The sequence below is a fragment of the Patella vulgata genome, chromosome 5 (assembly GCF_932274485.2).
Source record: "Patella vulgata chromosome 5, xgPatVulg1.2, whole genome shotgun sequence".
In the NCBI taxonomy this organism is placed as follows: Eukaryota; Metazoa; Mollusca; class Gastropoda; family Patellidae; genus Patella; species Patella vulgata.
Genome location: NC_065883.2, coordinates 79,297,781 through 79,317,525, shown reverse-complemented (window position 1 = coordinate 79,317,525; position 19,745 = coordinate 79,297,781). Strand labels below are relative to the sequence as shown.

The following is a 19,745-nucleotide window of genomic DNA, read 5'->3' as shown; positions in this document are numbered from 1 at the left end:
CCGAAATGGGCTAGTTTGTGTCTGTCGAGTGGACGTTACCTCTCTCTCTCTCTCTCTCTCTCTCTCTCTCTCTCTCATTGCTTTATTCTTTGTGATTGACATTATGAAACACGCTACGAGGGAACTTTTAGCACCGAATTGTTTATTATTATATCTAACATATCTGCTGTTGTGTATCTTATTTATTTATATATTTATGTATTATTATAAGCTCTGCTCAGATATGTTGAATAATTATAATGTCCAGTGCCGGATTTTCCTGTATAGATTTATATGGCAAGATTTCATTGCCAACTGTTGGATAAATTAAACTTAACAATGCATTTATGTAGCCCAATACGTTTCTTGTTACAGTATGGTAGTAATATCATACATTTGTTAGTGTAGGTTTCAAATTAAAAGGGACACAGAGCTACATACAGATAAATTCTATAGTGTTGCATTGTAAAATGTTCGATTTACATGTACGTACATGCAAGTCTTACCTACATTTAAAGGCAAAAAGAAATGTTCTTTAAATTAAAGGAAAATTCTGAGATTTCGCAGGATACCTGTTGATAGACAAATTAAAGAAATAGCCCCCATAACTTGTCGGAAAGTTTCAGCTCAATACATTTTGCCATTTGAAGGGGTTATGTGACCTATTTGTGGAATTCCACTTTAATATTTCATGAACTAATTGATAAATGTGGCTAAATGTGAAAATATATTATATGAATAAATCTCTAGTGTCCCAAAAATTTTTTTGAAAATTGTAATCTGTGTATTAAAGTTACAATAAATGGTTTTATGCCATCATAAAGGGGGGGGGGGTGCGAGTCAACTTCAATTCAAAATGGATAATTTTTGCAGTTTACTGAATACATGTACACATGAGAGCTATGTGTAATAGAAATTGACTTTTACACAAACTAGGCCATTTCGTTACTAACATATACTTGGTTCAATTTTATTTCAATAATTCACTTGCGAGGAGGGGTCTAGCAGTGGGAGGAAACAGGAGGACCCGGGGAAAAACAACGAGGTTGGACAGGCCAGACTACTCCTTGTCACGTACAACCGCCGAACCGGGGAATCCATGTTGAAATTGAAAACAACATCGAACGTGATATGGTTTGCAAATACTATTTCAAATACAAGCTAAACAAACCATTCAACATTACGAAGAGCGAGTCGTTGTTATCAACATAATGGTCCCGATCACACGGTGGTGACACCAAACGACGTCATAATGATGGTTGCTAAGTAGAAGTATCAAAATTCTAAATTTGTTTGACTTTCATGCTTAACATGTAAAGCGACAACAAAGTAGACATTTTTCGTCTTAATATTAGAAATAAGATGAAACAGAATTAAAATTTACACTGAACAAAAAAGAAGTTGGATTATTCATTGTTAAAAGACAATCCGTAATACATGTATATTATACGTGAATGAATACAGTAAACAATAGTGTTTGGTATTTTCGTAAGTGTAAGCCGCTCGATGTTTTTCTGGCAATTGTTCCCAGTATTAACCAGTCACTACATTATTATTTTTCAATCGCTTGATTTATATTTTTTCAAATATGGGACGATGACTAGATTGTACAAATTATAGTCCTAACTAATGATAATGGATTTTCAACATACCTGCTTAAGGACTCAACGGAGTTTTATCGTAGGCCAGCACCCAGCACCCGGATTCGAGATCTAGTTAGCAGACATAATTCTCAGCGTACTCCAGCACACATATTCTCTAACCGTATTCCAGCACCCGGATTCGAGATCAAGTTAGCAGACATATTCTCTCACCGTATTCCAGCACGCGGATTCGAGATCAAATTAGCAGACATATTCTTTCACCGTATTCCACCCGCATTCGAGATCAAGTTAGCAGACATAATATTATTCTCTCACCGTATTCCATTTCCAGCACTCGGATTCGAGATCAAGTAAGCCCACGTATTCCTACGCCAAGAAAAACCTAGATATAATTATCACGAAAATAATTACCTTTATATTAGAAAATAAAATTTTAAAACATATTAATGCAAAGTATTATGTAATAGATCCCCCGATCATACCCCACACCCCAAAATGTACTATTACCGTAAACATACTAAAATATCGCACACTAGGCTAACTGAGGATGCAAAAAAGGGGTACGTCCATTTTGCATCAAAAAGTACCCAATCAGCTTTGATGGGGAAATGTTATTTCACGGAATCAAGGGATGAATAAACTACTAGAATACAAAACTTCAGAAGGCTTCTATGCTGGAATTTCGAGATATTACCGTAAACATACTAAACATATTGGGGAAATCAGGTTAGGGTAGACTCACAACGCACGCAATAACTTCTAAACTAGCTTTGGTGGCTTCAATATCTTTATTTCACTAAATCAACAGATGAATAAGATATGCACATGCCGAATTTCATTAACTTTCTATGTTGGCGTATCGAGTTATACCACCGCAAAGTTCCTAGCACCCGGATTCAAGGTGGAGTTTGTGGGTTCAATAAACAACAGGGACGCCCACGCTGCGTCAAAAACGACCCAAACCAGCTTTGATGGGAAAATGTTTGTTATTTCACGGAATCAAGGGATGAATAAACTATTAGAATACAAAATTCCAGAAGGCTCCTATATTACCGTAAACATACTAAAAATATTGGAGAATCGGGTTAGGGTAGGCTGACTGCGCACGTAATAACTTCTAAACTAGCTTTGGTGCCTTCAATATCTTTATTTTATTAAATCGGCAGATGAATAAGGTATGCACATGCCGAATTTCATTAACTTTCCATGTTGGCGTATCGAGTTATACCACCGCAAAGTTCCTAGCACCCGGATTCGAGGAGGAGTTTGTAGGTTCAATAAACAACGGGCACGCCCACGCTGCGTCAAAAAACGACCCAAACCAGCTTTGGTGGTAAAATGTTTTTTATTTCACGGAATCAAGAATGAATACACTACTAGAATACAAAATTTCAGAAGGTTCCTATGCTGGCGTTTCGAAATATATCACCGTAAACATACTAAACATATTGGAGAATCGGGTTAGGGTAGGCTAACTGCAGACGTAATAACTTCTAAACTAGCTTTGGTGGCTTCAATATTTTTATTTCGCAAACTGGACAGTTGCATAGGCCATGTACATGCCGAATTTCATTAACTTTCTATGTTGGCGTATCGAGTTATACCACCGCAAAGTTCCTAGCACCCGGATTCGAGGTGGAGTTTGTGGGTTCAATAAACAACGGGTACGCCCACGCTGCATCAAAAAGGAACCAAACCAGCTTTGGTGGGAAAATGTTTGTTATTTCACGGAATCAAGGGATGAATAAAGCATAAGAATACAAAATTTCAGTAGGTTCCTATGCTGGCGTTTCGAGATATATTACCGTAAACTAGCATTGGTGGCTTCAATATCTTTATTTCACCAACTGGACAGGTACATAATGCATGTACAAGCCAAATTTCATTAACTTTCTATGTAGGCGTATCGAGTTATACCACCGCAAAGTTCCTAGCACCCGGATTCGAGTCAAAGTTTGTGGGTTCAATAAACAACGGGTACAACGGGTATGGTTTATTCATCCCTTGATTCCGTGAAATAACAAACAGTTTCCCACCAAAGCTGGTTTGGGTCGTTTTTTTACGCAACGTGGGCGTGCCCGTTGTTTATTGAACCCACAAACTCCACCTCGAATCCTGTTGCTAGGAAATTTGCGGTGGTATAACTCGATGCGCCAACATAGAAAGTTAATGAAATTTAGCATGTGCATACCTTATTCATCTGTCGATTTAGTGAAATAAAGATATTGAAGCCACCAAAGCTAGTTTAGAAGTTATTACGTGCGTAGTGAGCCTACCCTAACCTGATTCTCCCCATATGTTTAGTATGTTTACGGTAATATATCTCGAAACGCCAACATAGGAGCCTTCTGAAATTTTGTATTCTAATAGTCTATTCATCCCTTGATTTCGAGAAATAAAAAACATTTTCCCACCAAAGCTGGTTTGGGTCGTTTTTTGATGCAGCGTGGGCGTACCCGCTGTTTATTGAACCCACAAACTCCACCTCGAATCCAGGTGCTAGGAACTTTGCGGTGGTATAACTCTATACGCCAACATAGAAAGTTAATGAAATTATTTTGGCATGTTCATGGCCTATGCAACTGTCCAGTTGGTGAAATAAAGGTATTGAAGCCACCAAAGCTAGTTTAGAAGTTATTACGTGCGTAGTGAGCCTACATTAACCCGATTCTCCACATATGTTTAGTATGTTTACGGTAATATATCTCGAAACGCCAACATAGGACCCTTCTGAAATTTTGTATTCTAATAGTTTATTCATCCCTTGATTTCGTGAAATAAAAAACATTTTCCCACCAAAGCCGGTTTGGGTCGTTTTTTGATGCAGCGTGGGCGTACCCCTTGTTCATTGAACCCACAAACTCCACCTCGAATCCGGGTGCTAGGAAATTTGCGGTGGTATAACTCGATAAGCCAACATAGAAAGTTAATGAAATTTAGCATGTTCATGCCCTATACAACTGTCCAGTTGGTGAAATAAAAATATTGAAGCCACCAAAGCTAGTTTAGAAGTTATTGCGTGCGCAGTCACCCTACCCTAACCCGATTCCCCAATATTTTTTAGTATGTTTACGGTAATATATCTCGAAACGCCAGCATAGGAACCTTCTGAGATTTTTTTCTAGTAGTTTATTCATCCCTTGATTCGGTGAAATAAAAACCATTTACCCACCAAAGATGGTTTGGGTCGTTTTTTGAGGCAGCGTGGGCGTGCCCGTTGTTTATTGAACCCACAAACTCCGCCTCGAATCCGGGTGCTAGGAACTTTGCGGTGGTATAACTCGATACGCCTACATAGAAAGTTAATGAAATTTGGCTTGTACATGCATTATGTACCTGTCCAGTTGGTGAAATAAAGATATTGAAGCCACCAATGCTAGTTTAGAAGTTGTTGTGTGCGCATGCAGTCAGCCTACCCCATCCCGATTCCCCCATATGTTTAATATGTTTACGGTAATATATCTCGAAACACCAACATAGGAGCCTTCTGAAATTTTGGATTCCAGCAGTTCATTCATCTCTTGATTCCGTAAAACAAAAAACATTTTCCCACCAAAGCTGGTTGGGGTACTTTTTGATGCAAAATGGACGTACCCCTTTTTTGCATGCTCAGTTAGCCTATTGTGCGATATTTTAGTATGTTTACGGTAATAGTACATTTAGGGGTGTGGGGGGGGGGGGGATCGGGGGATCTATTACATAATACTTTGCATTAATATGTTTTAAAATTTTATTTTCTAATATAAAGGTAACAATTATTTTCGTGATAATTATATCTAGGTTTTTCTTGGCGCTAGGAATACGTGGGCTTACTTGATCTCGAATGAGGGTGCTGGAATACGGTGAAAGAATATGTCTGCTAATTTGATCTTGAATCCGTGTGCTGGAATACGGTGAGAATATGTCTGCTAACTTGATCTCGAATCATGGTGCTGGAATACGGTTAGAGAATATATGTCTGCCAACTTGATCTCGAATCGGCGTGCTGGAGTACGCTAAGAATTATTTCTGCTAACTAGATCTCGAATCCGGGTGCTGGAATACGGGTGAGAGATTCCGCTCGGTCATTTTTACAGCTAATAAATCTCCACAACTCTCCCTCTTGCATAATTTATGGCATTGTTTTTCATATAAATAGTAACTGGTGAGCGAAGATCACAACATTGTTTGGAGTAAGGCACAAATGAATAAATATTTAACCCAATTCACTCGCTTGCTTTCATTTTCAACATTATCAGGCTAACAAAATTGCGTGATATTCACACATGTCACCGGAAGTCCAATTTCTCGTGAAATCTCGCAATTTTGCGGGATTTACTTATCGGCCCTATCCGACTGCTATGATAACACGTCATTACGTCGTCACAGAGTAAAAATACATAGAGTGGCGACTCGCATTACCGCTCATAGAAACACAGCGACGCGCAATGCATCTTGTGAATTGTCTGTAATAAACACACACTGACAGTTCGCTCAACGACGTTACGATATCTATATCGATGAACTAAATCTCTTTAATTTCGTAGTTTTATAGTATTTTCGGTAACAAAACTACTGAGAATTATCACATACAATCATAATATGTTAGTTGTGTGTGTGTTTCGGGAATTTATAAAACATGATTCATATTTCTAAAACATGCATAAAGCGTGGTACGGCCCGGAATTAATGAAGTGAGACTGAGACGAGAGACGGCATTTGTGACGGTTTACGAATTGGTTTATTCAAGGCCGTAAATTATTGTCGATTTTTACGAGGCTTTATTAAATTTGAAACTATTCCACCAAATACCTGTTGTTTCCATTCCTAGATTTGAAATGTAGGTCGGGTGTTCGATCCCTGCATTGGCCGAGAAAGTTCATCCAGATTTTCCGGCGTGGTTCTCCCTTGTCAGTGATGCAGGACGGAAGGGCTGACAAGGAAAGCTGTCTAGTCGTTCGGATGGGACGAAAAACCGAGGCCCCGTGTACACATTGGTGTGCACGTAAAAGATCCCTTGGCAGTTGGAATTCGATATAAGAGTAGGCCGTAGTGCCGCTGTCCGGGCAAAATTTCCCTCATAGCACACACTGTATGGCGTATGCCCGTCTTCATTAGCCCAGGTTAGGAGCAGAACAGTAGGACGTTAAACCCCATTTCATTTCATTTCATCCTGGAAACATGTGTGAAGTGAAACGTAACTGTGTTCCATAAAATTGTGTCTAGTTAGCCTGTCAGTGTCAGTAATATTTTGTTAATTTTTTTCTGCCACTTATCAGAGTGAATCGCATGTAGGTACCCAAAAACATTATCGCCTAAACCAAATATTTATCGCCCGCTCAGCCAACAACGTAACCATAATGCTTTGCACGCGGTGTCTTGGTAGACAGCATGGCCACATGGTGTTTGTTTATATTTTTTAGGGGTTTTAAAAATGGGTTAGGGTTAGGGTTAGGGGTTAGGGTTGCGCCCCCCCCCCCAACATGTATTTCACGGCTACGCCTCTGACTGTGTGCTTCTCGTATATATGTTATGTTAATAAAGTAAGCTTTCATTAAAATATAAAATAGTAATTTAAGAATATTAAAATTGAATTTCAAATAGGCATATAATGTTTTCCAATAAACAGATTTGAGCCGTTGGTTGTTTTCCAAGATAAAATACCTTTGGATCCAACGTTGACTCGCCGTGTGCTTTTATGATTTTTGTTCTATTAATTAATGTAGGGCGTAGGCTTTCATTTTTAAAAAGTAAAATAATTAAAGATATTGAAATTCTATTTTAAATAGGCCTATAACATTTTTTAATAAACATTTTTTGAGTTGATTGGTTTCTCTTTTTACAAACAAGTATAAACCCCAAACAACTTGAGAATGAATATTTTGCATATTGCTCTGGGTGTCATGTATTGTTTTGACGGCCTTTATAGGCCACCTAATACTATGAAATTGTCAATTTTACACTACTGCACAAGAATATATTAAATTATTATAAATATGAAGTTTGCTCTAAATATCTATCTCATTAGGTCTGATCTGTGTTCAGAGTTACTTTTATTTTTGCGATTTTTTTGTCAACTGATTATTTTGAAAAAGAAAATTTAATTTATGCTGTGTACTATTATGGAATTATCTGCCATACAAACTGAAGTTAACCATACAGCATACTATTACTAGATAATCACCGAGTAAATTAAAATTATTTTGAATTACTGAATGGTTTAAAATTAGTGATAGTGCTTCAGTAAATACATGTATTTTATTGGTCGGATTAAGGCCTACCAGTAAAAAGGGGAAATGTGATTTTTAATAGCATAACAGTATTAGGCTTACTGTTTTATTAAAAGCTTATTGCAACTGAAAATTGAGCAAAATAATATTTTTAAAAAAATTGGAAAGGTATATTTCAGATACCATAAACTTAACACTTTGTTTACCACAAGTAATTGTAGGCCTACATAGATAGAACAACATTTTTCGATAAACAATCATAGAAAAAATTAAGCTTGTCCATTATCCTTTTGCCAGAATACAACAGATTCTTCAGAAAATATAGTAAGTTCCCTCGCACATGATTCTTTTTCAATTGCTTTTAATGATAACATATGAATCTAAATTTATTTTATTCGGTAGACTGAAGGCCTATTATTGTGTTTGTAGATTTTATTTGTTTTTACAAAAACTATAGAATGTAAAAAGAACATGTGCAACTACAGACAGTAAAGCTTACTATTTAAAATTTAATCCTTTAAAAATCACATCTACATGTAATTCTAAAATTACGAAAATACTAGATAGCATGCGATAAAGAATGCAAGGAATAATTTGGTTTACATCGAAGCGCAACTACTACTAAAAAAAACAGGGCCTACAATTTAAATTACCGGCCATTAATACGTTTATTAGACCTATGACATGTCATGGAGTCTGGTGGCGCGGTTTCGATTCCCCGCTTGTACGAGACAAGGAGTAGGGTCGCCTGTCCAACCTCTTGGGTTTTCTCCGAGCCCCCCAGTTTGCTCTCATCAATCAAGTGAATTATTGAAATAAAACTGAACCATGTTAGTCCCGAAATTACCTAGTTTGTGTCGAGTGGACGTTAAACTAAATTTCTTTCTAGTCTCTGAAGTCTAGAAGGCAAAAAGGTTTTATCTCCCAAATTACTATTTAAATTTTCATTTTTCACTTTACCCGTCTGGACAAAAAATCTGATTTTTAAAAGCGTATGCAAGTTAAAGATATTTAATAGCGCTTTTATCTGGTGTATCTTTCATTTCATTTTCTTATGAATTAGACTATATTATAACAATCATGTTCGCTTTTTTGTTGCATAATAATAATAATAGTTTGTTCAGCTATACTCTTCGTTTAAAAAATGTATGGGGCAGCCATCTTCGACACAACAGTATGCTAGACCATAAAATAGATAGTGAGTAGGTACAAATACTTGGGACCCAAGATGGCGTCTTTGTACACCTGACGTCATATTTTCATGACGTCATAGGAAATTTCTGGCTTCACAGTTGTCGCAACATTATTTATATACATACGGCTTTGGTTCTAGGTATTTGTGAGCACGACTGCTATGATATGACGTCATTACGTTATGCTAGGTTTTTGCTCGTGGAATTCAGCTTGAACAGTCGTAATTAGTTGTTCCCACGGGCGTAATGTAGTCTTGTATTGTCACAGGAGAAGTCGACGAGGAAGGCTTTTGAAAATCGTGTATACAAAATGTCGTAAAGCCAATAAGTCTGATTTTGTAAGTGTAATCGGTGTTATTCGGACACAAAAATCGAAACAGTTTGATGGGGCTTTATGCTGTTTAGACCTGTTGTTGCTACGAACCTTCCTGCGAAACCCATCACCTTAGAGCGTTTTAATCCTCCAAATATTAATCATCTACTATTTGTCATATTCATGGCTCCTAATATTGATCAAATGGTGACGCGACGAATGCTGCCTACCTTTTCTAGAATATAAGTTCTCATTTATTCGGTAAAGCCAGGGCTAATACGTTTTGTAGAATATCTAATACTTTCGTGCCGTTGTGTCTATATAGTAGATTCCCTTACTCGGAAATAAGATTGCTAATTGTTGCTTATCTTATCCTATTCCAAAACTGGCAAACTGTTGAATCAGTAATATACTTACCTGTGAATATTTGTAGTTCACATATGTATAAATATTGACGTTTTATTGAAACAAAAACAAATCTAGCCGATAATGATGGTACAGATGGTTGATTACATCTGTCTATGGTATAAATAGATTGTCCTGTTGATGTATGATCTTTATAACATGCTGTAGCTGAAATAAAACCTCCTTCATCACAGTTACCAGTTGAACTCAATCTAACTTCAAATCCTTTGATGTTGTTAGTACCTGGAAACAATATGAATTGTATGTAACTCACTCAGTGGGGCTTGTATCACATTTTTCAACAATTTAAAAACAATATGAAATGTATGTAACAATAATGTGATAATGCTGAAAATAATCAGAAATTATATCCTTGCCACATTTACTATTTGTTTAACCCACTCTATTAATAATAATATCAACACTTTTAAAGTAATTGAAACATCCACAAATCTTATTCGGCATATTTTAACCAATAAATTGGGTGGGAATTTAAGACTATGGATCTTACAACACTTACAAAGGACCATCATTGCAGGAGCAATAACTTAACAAACTTAATATCATGTTTTATGAAACAAATGCTTTGTTTCTTAATCAATCAGTTACATCTATTTCCACATCTAAAAACAACAGCGTAAAAATTGTGTTGATTGAACTGGATATATTGTAAACTATTGTTCTAATATTTAATATCAGATATCATTCTGCTTTCAGGCACTAAGTTTCAAAAGGTAAACTGAGAAGTCGTTACTATGCTCTATTGAATGTGGCAGTCCCATTTAGTTATAATCTTACGTACCCCCATCTATTCTGTTAAATATCTTCATACTACTGATATCAAAACTCTGTTTTAGATCAACACACAACCATTCTCTTGCTTTATTATTATTAGTTTCTGTACAACTGTTACCATACCATCTCTGATTAGTATTACCATCTACAGCTCTAGATGAAACGCCACTTCTATATGTTGAACTTTGCCATGTTGGTTTATTAAGTGCCACATTAAAGGAACCTGAACCTGAAATTATATTGAAGACATTCATGGTAGTTTGGGTGTATAAAGTAGTCACCCTATCAGGAATTTGCAAGGCACTTAATTAGGATTGTGTAGGCATGTTTATCAACGCATCATCCACCCCTTGTCGGTATAGATTTTGATTCGATTAAATAGTGTGTAAATCTTTATCAGTTTTTGTGACGTATGACATGGAGCGCGCGCAATACAAATGTGGCAGATGGTATCAGCTTCCATGACTGTAAGTTCACTTAGCTCAACCTTGTTTAATTTCTATGATCCAGTCCATAATTTTTCTCTAAATCGTGGCAAATTGTTAGCAGTTGGATAGCAACCTCCATAACTGTACGTTCACTGTTCATGATATTTCTCTAAATTGTGGTTTTCATGAACTGGATCCACAGGGAAGACCTCCGCCTTGATGTAGATAAAATAAGAAGACATTGAGACGAAACGTGCGTGCTTTAGTAATCTCATCTTCATTAGGCAAATATAAGGAACGTGCCTTAGGTTCAGCCAAACATCTAGGCCACAAAAAAATAAAGGAATTGTTTTTTGGGGTTTTTTTTCGATAACTATCAGGTGATGACAAAAATGCTTTCCTTTTTTATACGCCCACATTTTTATGTGGACATATATTGTCGTCGCCCCTGTCCGTCCGGATGTCCGCCCACAATTTGATTGTGGACACTCTACCGGTCACAAAACTTGAAATATAGGTTTATCTCCCAATGATCGCGGTTCCTTGTGATATTGGCAATGTATCGGATCGTAACTTCATGGATTATGACCCCTAATTGTATGATTTTTATCCGATTTTAATGAAACTTGAAACATATTTTTATAACTTATAACCCAATGATCTTTGTTCCTTTCGTTATTTGCGCTTATCAGATCGCAACTTCCTGGAGTATGTCCCCCTAGTTGCACAAGAATCGCGTTTTTAGCGTGCGGGGCCTCTAGATGTCACATTTTTTAAATCCTGTTTAAAAAAATAACTTTTAAATATATAACCTCTACACCATTATGATGGTTGTGTACGCAAGTATGTAATATCAAGGTAGTGGACCATCTAGTGGTCACAGTTTTTTTTATCCAATTTTGATTAAACTTAACAAATATGTGTTTATATCTTGGATTATGGCGCCTGATTATAGATTTGTATAAATGTACATATTATTAATGAAAATTTTTTGACAGGTTTGACTCAATATATGATCAGCTTAAAATGTGGGGATATAGTTTTTAAAATGTAAGTATTCCCCGCGTGGTGCACAATACCCATCATATGTAGAGATGTGAAATAACTAGGATCACGTACTGAAATATAGAGATGGTAGTACTGTTCCTTTCGGGAGAAGACAGTGGTCCGTGTTCAGAAAAATAATTATAATATTTGTTGTATTGGATATTAACCTACCCGAAGCCCAAGTGTTCTCTATCATATCAATCCGAGGTAGAGAAGGTTTATATCCGACATATACAACGTCATAGTTTTAATCACCCTTAAATTAAATGGACCCTTCCATTAAAAGTCAACAATGATTGGATAATTGCTCGATAGTTTCCGCCAAATAACGATAATTATCGAACTAATCACGTGAATGCATTGTTTATACTGTCGCCATTTTGGAGTAAATATAGGTTTAATTGAATTGAAAGCAAAATCACAATGGATAGAAATACGTTATTAGACGAAACAGAAATTCTTTTTAGCCAACATTTTGACGGTGGAATATATGTGAATGCAATTTCCGACGAGGTTGGTTCTACTATTTGCTTGTCAAAGGCTGGAGAAAATTTGGATCAAAAGGCAATCTTTTCCGATAATTCTGACAGTGAACAGTGAAGAATTTCACTGACTGTATCAACCGAGTGTATCGACCTATGATGACGTCCTAACAGGTTGATATGAGATATAACACGTCAAAGAAAAAACTACCACCAGTTGTATATTCTGTACATATTCAGAATTCCTGAATTATGGCCCCTGATTGTACGACAAAATCGCGATTTTAGCTTGTTGTCCTCTAGAGGTCACACTTTTTATCGGATTATAAAAATCGTTTAAATATATCATCGCTACAAGTAAAAGTATGTAACACCAAGGTTGTGGACACGCTAGGACGTTAAACCTCATTTCATTCCATTTCTATAGCTATGTATAAATGTACAAATTATTTATAAAAATTGTTGACAAGTTTGACGCAATATGCGAACACCTTGTACATTGTTTGTGTATTTCTCAAATGTAGATCCATACCAGAGACAACAATAACACACTCACCGTAATCATTGATTATTTATTTCTCCAATGTAAATACATGTATCTATATCTGACAGGGAGAGGAGTTTAATATAGGTCATGGCTGTTGCCCAATCCTTGTTAAAAAAACCCCACTTTTCGCGGAACTTGTCTAGGAAACAGCAATTGGAAACTGGTCGATAATTGTACAGCGTGTTAGGATCTAGTCCAAGTTTTTTTTAATGAGGGAGGCGGACAACGGCAGCTTTACCGTTGGCGGAGAAAATCCCAGATTCAAACGATGTATTAAATATTCGTAATAATTCAGGTGCCAATTCATCAATACAGTTCTTTACAAATTCAATAGGCTTAGGATCTAATTCACATGATTTCGACGGCATTTTTCGTACAATAGATGTGACCTTTGGGACATGCAAAAAAATATTTCCCGTTAATATTTACCCCCTTCCAAGTGGGGAGTATATCGCATGTTATTATACGAATCAATAATTGTATATATCGAGGTTACAGACTTTTGCTAGGAGAGACTGACATTCCTGGTATCTAGAAGCCCAGGTCTGATTCAAGTTTATTTATTTCATATGTAGGAACTGATCACTGCCTAATTTACCCTGGCGCAAGTGGCGCGATCGTATTTCGAGCTATTATTATATTTTTGTCCCAAATCAGCCACCGTAGATGGGTGATCCACGTGTATATTGAAATCACCAACGATCATTAGATAACCAGGAGAAAGAATGATACTTTCTAATAGTGTACCAAATTCCAATAAGAAATTTGTACTTTCACTTTATGTTGTTTAGAGTATGGGGGTATAAAATAGTTACAGCGTGTATCATGGTGCTATCAACGTAAATATTTACATCCATTATTTCAAACGATTTGAATTCCAGTATTCCTTTTAAACTTCAGATTAGTTCTGACCAGGATGACAATGCCGCCACCTATCTGCTTATAGCGCGGAACATGTAGGGCGGTGTACCCAGATCGAGGAAGATAAGTCCGCATCAACAAGGGTTTCGTTCTTCTCAGTTCGTTATCATGGAGGCCGTTAGTGCTCCTATCTTTCCGTTCATCGACCGAGCATTCCATATATTATTGGGAGGTTAACGTGTGCGCGCTGTATCATAAGGTCTGTCATTGAGTCAACTGGCGTGGTTTCGATTCTCCGGTTTTACGTGACAAGGAGTTTGGTCGCCTGTACAACATCGTGGGTTTTCTCCACTGGTAAAGATCCCTGCGCGCAAGCGAATTATTGAAATAAAGTTGAATCATGTTAGTCCCGAAATGACCTAGTTTGTGTCGAGTGGATGTTAAACCCCTCCCTCTCTCTCTCTCTCTCTCTCTCTCTCTCGTACTATTATTATTGATCAGATTTCCTTCTTAATGGTTTGTGACTCACAACAGTTTTTGGGATTGATTCTAAAAACTGTTAATTTGAATCCAAAGTGTTTTGGTCTCTGAACTCCAATAATTGATCTCTGCTGTATCTCACTGAAGTGGTTCCTGGGTTAGTAATCACACACATATTGATAACTAAACTAGTTGACACATCTCACCCAGAAATAAAATTTTCATGTTTCAGTAATCCTTCAAGAGTTATTTGTAATTTATAGATGCAAATAACTGATAAATTTTGTATTTTTGTTTAACAATAAGCTTCTATATTGTTAGATATTTGATGTCAACATTTTATCTATAAACATTGTACCAACTATAAAAATGATTTATTAAATATATAAAACTTACCCAATACAAAATATACATAACTGAATATAATACAATGTTTAATAATAGAATGCTTAATATGAATATCTATCATGTATTCTTAGTCTTATGATACCAGTTTGTTTATTATGCAGGAACCAAGGTGGCTAAGTGTGTAAGACACTGGCCCGCTAGCTCGGAGGTCGCGTGTTCGATCCATGCATTGGCCGAGAAAGTTCATCAGGATTTTTCGTGGTTTCCCCTTGTCAGTGGTGCAGGACGGAGGACCTGACAAGGACATCTGTGTTGTCATTTAGATGGGACGAAAAAACGAAGTCCTTTGTACACATTGGCGTGCACGTAAAAGATCCCTTGGCAGGTAGAATTCGATATATGGGTAGGTCATAGTGCCGCTGCCTAGGCAAAATTTCCCTCGCAGCCCACTGTATGCCCTATGCCCGTCTTCTCGGAGCAGAACAGTAGGACGTTGAACCCCATTTTATTTGATTATTATTCTATCTATTTTCAGAAAGAATATGAGAAACGAGAATAAATTTTAGCTGACAAAGTATCCAATAAACAACAAGAAAAATTAGACATGCAGACAAAGGTAGATTTCTTTTTATAAAACAAATCTGGTTTTATTTTCACATCAGTCGAGTGATAATATCAAATTGTATTTTTCTTGGATCCAATATTTATGATGAATTAGTGGATAGTGCCAGTAATATATCCCTTGGTAGTTTAGAGCATGAATGAAAAGTAGTCAGAAACTTTGTAGTTTGGGCAAAACTCACCCCTAAGCATACAATTTACAATAGAGAAAGGGTACTGATTACCTTTATACATTAGTATTAAAAGTACATATGACATTAAACCTTAATAAACCTTCAAAATTATCCCTCACAAAGAATTCATAAAGCCGTAGTTAGTATTTACGAAGATTAAATGAATGATTTAAAACGGGAATCTACTAATAATGAAATTTTAAATTGATTGTTGACATAGCAACCCTTGTTATCAATGTTTATGATTTGTAGATAATGGAAGTACAAGCTAAATTAGAAAATAAGAAAACAGATATAGAGAAATTAGTTGATAAAGAAAACAAAATTCATGCCGATTTCCTCAACTCTCTTGGTGAAAGCAATAAATTTGTGGATTATCTGACCAAAGTGTTCAAAAAGAAAATCAAGAAATGTTATATAAACTATTAATTAGACATTTATTAACAAAACCACAAGACCATTATCAAATCTCGATGGCATCGGATACTCGAGATTTTAGCTAGAAAGAGTCTATTATTGCTAATAAATTATCGACAAATTTACTGTCCAATAATACCCGAAATTTCTGGAAAGAGGTCTGTAAAATAAATGGTTCTAAAAAGCAGATAGCTAATAACATTGATGGCCATATAGGCATAGAGAACATAGCTAAATGTTTTAGTGACAAATATGAAGAATTGTATAATTCTGTATCTTTTGATGCTGACGAAATGCTTGGCATTAAAAATAGCATACATTCCAAGATCCAATCGCAATGTCTTAACGGTTCATGTTATTCTAAACACTTGATATCAACTAATGATGTTACTAAAGCTGTATCCCATTTAAAACATGGTAAAAATGATGGCAATGATGGTCAATCAACGGATCATATAATTCATGCACCCAAGTTATTTTACGTTCACTTGTCTTTGATATTATCAGCAATGCTGTCACATGGTCACTGTCCGAATAATTTCTTACTGTCAACAATTATTTCAATTCCAAAAAATCGGAAGCAATCTTTAAATTGCTCAGGTAACTATAGGGGTATTGCTTTAAGTAGCATTGTTGGTAAAGTGTTAGACTGGGTTTTACTAGAGAACAACAAAGAAGTGTTTAATTCGTCAAATATGCAATATGGTTTCAAGAGTGAACATTCCACTACACAATGTACGTTTGTCTTAGAAGAAACAATTAAATACTACAATAATAATAGGTCAAATGTATATGTGGGGCTGCTTGACGCTAGTAAAGCTTTCGATAGAATCAATTTTGTAAAGTTATTTAAACTTCTTAGTTCTAAGGGAATATGCCCTTTAATTTCACGTCTCCTGTTAAACATGTATGTAGAACAGAAAATTAGGATTAAGTGGGTCAATCACACTGCTCCACCTTTTAATGTCACGAATGGTGTAAAGCAGGGTGGTGTTTTGTCACCGATATTATTTAGTATTTATATTGACGAACTGCTGACTAGATTCAAAGCTAGTAATATCGGCTGTCGTATTGGAAATATCTACGTAGGTGCCCTGTCTTATGCCGATGATATAACGTTATTATCCCCCTCAAGACAAGGTCTTGTTTCTTTACTAGAGATAGCCTCAGAGTTTTCTCTGCAATATGATGTAAAGTTCAATCCTGATAAAAGCAAACTTTTAGTTTTTAATCACACCTCTTGTAACGATGAAGTTAAGCCTATACCATTTAATGATAAATTTGTAAATGTTTCATCCTCAGAACTTCACTTAGGTAATCTCATTAGCGCTAACTCAAAGGGGGATAATCTTAATCACCATATCAACTCTTTCACTGCGAGGGTAAATGTCACTTTAAGTCAATTTAAATATGCCCATTGTTTAACCAAATATAAATTATTTAAGAGCTTTTGTATGCCTCTTTATGGATGTCAACTATGGGACATGTCAAAAAAGAGCATCGATAAATTTTACTGCTGCTGGAGAAAGTGCATAAGGAGACTGTGGGGAATTCCACTACGCACCCATAACTCACTTCTACATCTCATCTGTGACGACTTTCCTATCGACATGCAATTACATAGGCGGTTTGTAAAATTTATCGTAGGAATACTCGGAGGTCCGAATGAATGTTCTAAAATATGTGCCTATCATGCCCTAAATGGGAGCCAATCAAATGTCTGTAATAACATTAATATTATAGCTAATAAGTATAATTTTTCAAAATACGACCTAATGTCTGATCCTACCAATATTTTAAAGAGAATGACATGCCAACAGAATGATGATGATACTCTTAAACAAAATGCCGGTTTAATCAAAGACATGATTACTCTGAGAGAAAATGTAAATGATATACAATCAAAAAATGAGTTGAATGAAATTATTGAATATATTTGCACTGTATGATATTAATTTGATGTACTTTCTTTCAAACAACACTTTTCATTGAGTTTTGTTCATAATTTTCCTTTAATATTTATATTCTTTGTATTTTGTGTGTGTACCTTGAGTACGAAATAAAGATATTATTATTATTATTTAATTTAAAAATGGGAAAGCGAGTCTAAGCCGCTAATATGCCAGTGCTCTGGTTACCACTATGCACAAATCTTGTCAAAACTGACCAACATTGATAATTTGGCATAGAATGAAGTAATTTGAATGAAATTTTCAATATTCTCTTTTTTTTATCATTTATCTTTAACTATTATAGCAAGAATGACCAACTCTTTATTAAACTCTTAATTAATGTATCTTTACGTGGAATGCTCATTATTATTTTTACTGTGAACCTGCGTCTCAAAATAGAAGTTTCAAAGCAATGTTTGAAATTCAAAACATGATTACTATAGTTAGTCATAAGACGTGTCCTGTGTCAGGACTAAGGCATAGTATGAATAACTCTTTCTAGAATGCCTGATACCATTTCTCATCTCAGGAGTTCACATAGCAAAACTAAATGTGCTTTTATGTTATTTTGACAAACAAATAACTTGGTGGTATTGTGGTTATGTCATATAATTTTAGATTCCCATATTTTCTGTTGTAAAGGATCAAAGATGCATATTGGGGTTGTTCTAAAGTCAAATGGGGTGGTTGGGTGGCCGAATGCTTAGCGTGTGCGTTGCATCATAAGATTTGTCATTGAGTCAACTGACGTGGTTTTATGTGTGACAAAGAGTAGGGGTCGCCTGTCCAACTTTGTGATTTTTCTCGGGGTCCTCCTGTTTCCTCCCACTGCTAAAGACCCCTACTCGCAAGAGAATTATTGAAATAAAATAGAACCATATGTTAGTCCCGAAATGACCTAGTTTGTGTTGAGTGGACATTATACCCCATTTCTTCCTCTCTAAGGACAAATACATAATCTTGTGTTTACGGCAAACTTTTCTTCAGACAACAGTGCCAAAATGTCCTGGTAAGAATCATGTGTCTTGCTCTCTATATTCTAATTGTCTGAAAGAATGAAATGAAGCTACCTTGAAAAATAGTCACACCCCACACAAATCAAATATTAAAATCTAAGATCCAATTGAAGAAAATCATATCTTTACTAAATTGGATCTTGAAATAGTACACACCTAAATATGTTTATTTTATTACTTGATGAATCTTACAAATTTGTGGATGACGCTTTACTTGCACTTTGACTTCACAATTTTAAATTTTATTTCTTGTTCAGGCAATATATGACGAAACATGTCAAATCCTTGAAAACGACTTGCAGATGAATTAACAGAAGAAACGAAAAACAGTGAAGCCATGAAGAAAGAATTAGAAGGTTTACAGAAGAAAGCGAAAGTTTTTGATTCTTCATTAACCTATGCACATGGTGATCTTGAAGCTTTCCAGGTAAATTAATTGAAATTTATTTTAGTCTGAATGGAGTTGGAAAAACTAAATCATTAAAGATAGTTACCAGTATTCCTTGGTTTATTGTGTGAAGCACAAGGTCTGTCATTGAGTCAACTGCCGTGATTTGGAATCCCCGGTTGTACGTGACAAGGAGTAGGGTCGCCTGTCAAACCTCGTGGGTTTTCTCCGGTCCTCCCTCTGCTAAAGTCCCCTACGCGCAAACGAATAATTGAACTAAAATTGAACCATGTGTTAGTCCCGAAATAACCTAGTTTGTGTTGAGTGAACGTTAAATCCATCTCTCTCTCTCTCTCTCTCTCTCTCTCTCTCTCTCTCTCTGTTCCGGTGTTGTCTCCCCTTGACAGTCTAGTTATTTGGATGAAACAAAAAACCGAGAACCTGTGTACACACTGACAAGGGAAAACCACGCCGGGAAATCCCAATG

At 36.0% G+C, this 19,745-nt stretch overlaps 1 protein-coding gene across 11 annotated transcripts in view; it reads right to left on the bottom strand.

Moving 5' to 3' along the window:
• Positions 1-19,745, bottom strand: part of LOC126822673 (multiple epidermal growth factor-like domains protein 6) — a 114,679-nt gene that overhangs the window by 43,294 nt on the left and 51,640 nt on the right. For 6 of the 11 annotated variants that reach the window (XM_056101122.1, XM_056101121.1, XM_056101116.1 and 3 more), the window contains exons 2-3: positions 10,506-10,727; positions 9,716-9,946 (exon numbers count right to left, since the gene is read on the bottom strand). The exons of 3 other annotated variants lie outside the window; for them this stretch is intronic. In XM_056101122.1, the coding sequence (XP_055957097.1) occupies positions 9,716-9,946; positions 10,506-10,727 (453 nt within the window). The remainder of the gene's footprint in view (positions 1-9,715; positions 9,947-10,505; positions 10,728-19,745) is intronic. 2 more of the 11 variants (XM_056101118.1, XM_056101120.1) reach the window with 1 other exon arrangement.